The sequence below is a fragment of the Geospiza fortis genome, unplaced genomic scaffold (genome assembly GCF_000277835.1).
Source record: "Geospiza fortis unplaced genomic scaffold, GeoFor_1.0 scaffold237, whole genome shotgun sequence".
Taxonomy (NCBI): domain Eukaryota; kingdom Metazoa; phylum Chordata; class Aves; order Passeriformes; family Thraupidae; genus Geospiza; species Geospiza fortis.
The window spans coordinates 3,814,310-3,818,945 of NW_005054319.1; the positions used below are offsets into that span (position 1 = coordinate 3,814,310).

Genomic DNA, 4,636 nt, shown 5'->3' on the forward strand with positions numbered 1-4,636 from the left:
AGGCTAAGACCCATTAACACATTTTGAGCAGCAAATCTGAAATAAGACTACACTGACAAAGTCCAGCTACATTCAGCAGAACTGATTTCTGCCCCATCAACTGAACAGGACAAGATCTGAAAAGTTCAAAGTGATCCGAATTAAAAATGCAATATCAAGCTATGAACTATGGGAAGATTAGACACTTGATTAACTGTAAGAGCAGAAATTATTATTTAGCTTTTTCTAAAAAAGTGGTAAAAACCAGTGAGATATTCTAGACATGCTTACAAAATTGAAAACCCTTAAGACCAAAACTTCCTGAAGCTGCAATACTCTGTATCATATAGTTGGTTTAGATGCTCATAAGTAATTTTCTAGAAGTATTAAGAAATAAATCCCACATTGTGCCACAAATTGAACCCCACAGTTCTGTAGCAATGTCACACTCAACTTTTTAGCAGCCTGTTCTTCTGAGTCTCCCTCCTTTCCTTTGCTCACATTCCTGAAACAAATTCAATTCTTGCCAAGCTTCACACTCCAGTCCAAATGAAAAGCTAAGCTGTTGTCACAAAAGATTGCCACAATTCTCATATGTATTTTTTAAATCATTGGCATTCTCTCATTTCCCCTTCTCAGAAGCAACTGAAGTGTTTTGGCTGCATTTTTCACAGAATGAGGGAGTGGGAGAAGAAAAAGCTTCTCTTTGGCTTGAATCTGTCTTGAGGAACCTTAGAGACCTGAAATGTTCTAACTGGTAAGCAAATAAACACCAGAGTCTTGGGGATAATACTGAACAACCTCCATTAGGCTGCTACAACCAATCTCACACAGAAAAAATAGAGACACATCCCATCAAAAGAACAATTATTTTTGGGCAAGATGGGCAAGAAATACTGTTAATCCCTTTCAGAGATAGAGAAAATAAGTTTAGATGTAGTAAATGATCTGTTTGTTCCTCCAGCAAAGCTAGGAATCACACTGAAGTCCAGGCACTACTATTTGCAGGATTATAGCTCCTGCTTTTTCTACTGCATCCTCTTCTGCTGTCAATGGAGACAACCACTGAAGAAATTAACAGAAAACTTTGGGAATCACAACAAGTATACAAGTTTTAAACTTTTCTGCCCCACTGGTAATTAAAACAGCTGTCACAGCTACAGATAAAATTAAAGGCTTACAGTGTCACCTCATAAGGTTATTTTTTTTCCCCCTTTATTTAGTCTCAGGACAATGAGGAGCTCATGACACTCCAGTTAGTTGTAGGGAAGAAATGCTAAACAATACTGCATTTTAAATAAAAGCACAACAGAAATACTATTTTCAAATGAGACCAGACCAATTATTGTGAGTATTAAAAAAAACCCAAACTTTTCATCATTATTATCCTCACTTTGATTTGGCAGAGGAACCAGAAGAGCTAAGCTGTACAGTAATAGCAAATTACACAAGTAAAAGAAAGGCTGTATCTTGGTTCCTGTCCCAAATTCTTCACTTCCCCAGAGACTTAAGACAGCCCTCACTCCCCACACAAAAAAATAAAGGTGGGAACAGGTTATTTTTAGCCCGGCTGAATTACACATTCTTGTTCTCCCACCACTCTCTCCTTCTGATATGAGTCACATCTTTCAGAGACAAGGACTATCTATACTTGACTCATAAGACATTAACAGGCCACTAATTCTCCATAACTTCAGTTGCAGGTTAGGCTTTATCTTGGCTCTCAGGAAATACCAAAAGACAGAGCCAGCAGAAAATCATCTTCCTCCTTCTCCCCTCCTTCACTCTTTTTAGAAGAAAGAATAGATACAGTATTACACACAAGCCCATTAGGCTGCATTTCTAATTTCATGAGATATGCATGTTTGCACCATTTGGAAGGCTTGCCCATTAAGCTGCTTTTAAGCAGAGAGTTATTCACCTTGGAAAATCACTTAAGGATTGGGCAGTGAGATTTACTGCAACTCCAGCCCTACACAGTCCACTCTGTACATGTATACAGTCAATAAAGGTAGAGTTCTGTGCTCACAGACATTTGTAATTCAAATAAACAGACTCTACTCAAGCAGAGAGGTCTCAGTAATAATTAAGGCAAGAATCAGAATGAATGACTAGGATTGTGAGAGTATCCCCCCGTGGGCCATGTGTAATCTACTGTAAACTCTGAAGGCTGAAAGCTTAGAATAGAGCATAACTCAAGTAGCTGCAGTTACCCAAAGTCATAACCAGTAACAAAAGGAAAGGCCACCATCAATACTTCCAAAGCAGCAGGAAACAAAGCTGGTCTAAAATGCCATTCATTACATCAAAGGTAGTTGTGCTAATTAAATTTAGCCCGTATGACTCTCAGTACAAATAAAGGCAGCTCTACTCAGATGTGTGCTTGACATTATGTAGCTATTTACACCCATGCCATACTTATTCCTATCTCCACTTGCCTCCTTACAGATCTTTCCATCCCACAAACACTAAGAGTTTCATCCTAGCCACCCACACACGCCAAATTAAGAGACAGGAAGCCAAAGCCAGGCAACTGCCTGTCAAGCAAGAAGCCTGAGATAAAAGAAAAGGGAGAATCCAAGTATTTGCACTGTCACCTACTATTTAGTCCAGTACCTCAATGTCTTTCCCTCAAGGCCCACATTTAGTCTACTGCTCTGGAAGGAAGGTGTAAACAAAATTAACCAGGATGGGGAAGAGTTTTGATTCCAAGCAATTACCTTTCTCTAACTCAGACACCCTTTCTAGCAATGCATTCAAGGCTGTCTCTGTCTTCTGCCGGTGGGCTGAGGTCTCGTTGTGCAGCAGAGATTTCTCATCCTCCAGCTCGGCCACCTTGCTGAGGAGCTGCCGCTCCAGGTCCCCGAGCCGGCGCTGCAGCATCTCCCGCAGGTCACTGGGCAGCGCTGCGTACGACACGTTGGCTCGGAGCTGGTGCTTCAGGGCAAAACAAGGGGGGAAAATATTGTCATTCCTGACACAGAAACTGGGAAATGCAGGTATGCTCCCGGCTCAAAGCAGCAAAGTAAGATCATGGAGCTGTCCAGCAAGTACAGAAGAGATATTGCTTTTTAGCATTTGTCATGGTCAGTGCTTTTACCAGCACTGGAGCTAAACAGGTCCTGAAACTAAAGGGCTCTTTTGTTAGAGGCTTCAAGCACTTAATATGAAAGAGTTTTCATACATTTAAGTTCAATAACATCATGTAGGGAGCAGGTCTGATGTAATTCTATTAGTATACATACATGTGGCACATTGATCAATTTCTGCTTTACTTGCTGTTAGTGACATGGCCAATGTAAGTAAACAGAAAAACTATCACTTCATTTTAGATTAAAAATTAAGCTACTTTGAAAGCAGATTTACCACAGTAAGACGTTCCTTAAATCTATCTAAGTACTAACCAGTGAAAGTATTCTTATTCAAACTGAAAAAAGAGGCACCTCACACTCTCAAATAACACTGGTATCTTTAAAGATACTAAAAAACCAACATTTCCACCTACCATGTTATTCTAGAGGAGTTTCTCTTCTACAACGCTAAAAAGAATGCTTCAGAAAGACAGCAATAGTGGTAAAAGGAGGGAATGAATACTATCAGCTCATTCAAAACTGCACTTGCAAAGCAGCACTCCCAGAACAGCCTTTCGGAAGTTACTCGCCATCCTCACATCAGCACTGACTGGAGGACAGCAGGAGCAGGCATGTGAGGCTTTCAGGGTGTGAAAAGCAAAACAACACCAGCACAAATCCTGTGAGAATCCTCTCTACGAAAGCTTTGCACGAGCAGCACTCAAACCATGGGCACTGTCCAGAGGCTCATGGAAATCACTCATCGGTGGGCTTGGAGCAAATCCCCTTTCTGTTCAGGGGTGCACAGAATCGGGCTCTTTTCATTCTGTGTCAGCCCTGAGTGCATCATCTTATCTGCACCATCTGCCCAACACAATCTCCTCATTACCACTGCTCTGTTCAGCACCATATGCTGAGGTCTTACTGCCCAAGACGTCAGCTTTGTACCTCAAACCACATGAAGTCACATCCCCAGAAAGGGAGATTTACACATTATTAATACAGAAACTAAGCTGGTGACAAGCAGGGAAACCATAATCTCCCCCCACGCAGTGGGAGCACACATTCAAGAGCAGCCCCTTAGGTATTTGCTATTAAACACAGGAGATAAATAACCAAGAGACCACGACAAGCCAAACCGAGCCTCTCGCCCGCGGGCTGGGCCAGTTTGGATCCATCTCCACACGGATTTAGGGCACCACTCGTGCCCGAAGTGCCCGCTGGACGTGCAGCGGCTCCGGCCCTACCTCCAGGCTCTCCAGGCGGTCCTTCAGGGTCTGCATGGTGCGGCTCAGCTGCTCGATCACCTGCGCCGGGTCCCGCGGCAGGTCGCCCATCGTGTCCTTGCCCTTGCCCACCTCGTTCTTCCACGCCCCCGCGGCGGACTTGCCGTCGGCACCCTCACAGCGGCTCAGCTTGCCGGTGAGCTCCCGGATGGCCTCCCGCTGGCTCCCGATGGTCTCCTTCTGCTGCAGGACTGTCTCCCGCAGCTGCAGCACCGTGGCTTTCAGCTCCTCCTCGGGGGGCAGCGCGCCGCCCTGCATGGGCACGGGGGGCAGCGGGCAGCCCGCGCCGGCGGTGGTCAT

General features: G+C 44.1%; 1 protein-coding gene across 1 annotated transcript in view; it reads right to left on the reverse strand.

Moving 5' to 3' along the window:
* The window catches only part of NPTX2 (neuronal pentraxin 2), a 9,797-nt gene extending 5,172 nt beyond the window's left edge, over nucleotides 1-4,625 (reverse strand). Inside the window, exons 1-2 of the mRNA XM_005420466.3 lie at nucleotides 4,298-4,625; nucleotides 2,700-2,916 (exon numbers count right to left, since the gene is read on the reverse strand). Coding sequence (XP_005420523.2) covers nucleotides 2,700-2,916; nucleotides 4,298-4,594 — 514 coding nt within the window. The 5' untranslated portion in view covers nucleotides 4,595-4,625. The remainder of the gene's footprint in view (nucleotides 1-2,699; nucleotides 2,917-4,297) is intronic.
* Between the last annotated feature and the right edge of the window lie 11 nt (nucleotides 4,626-4,636).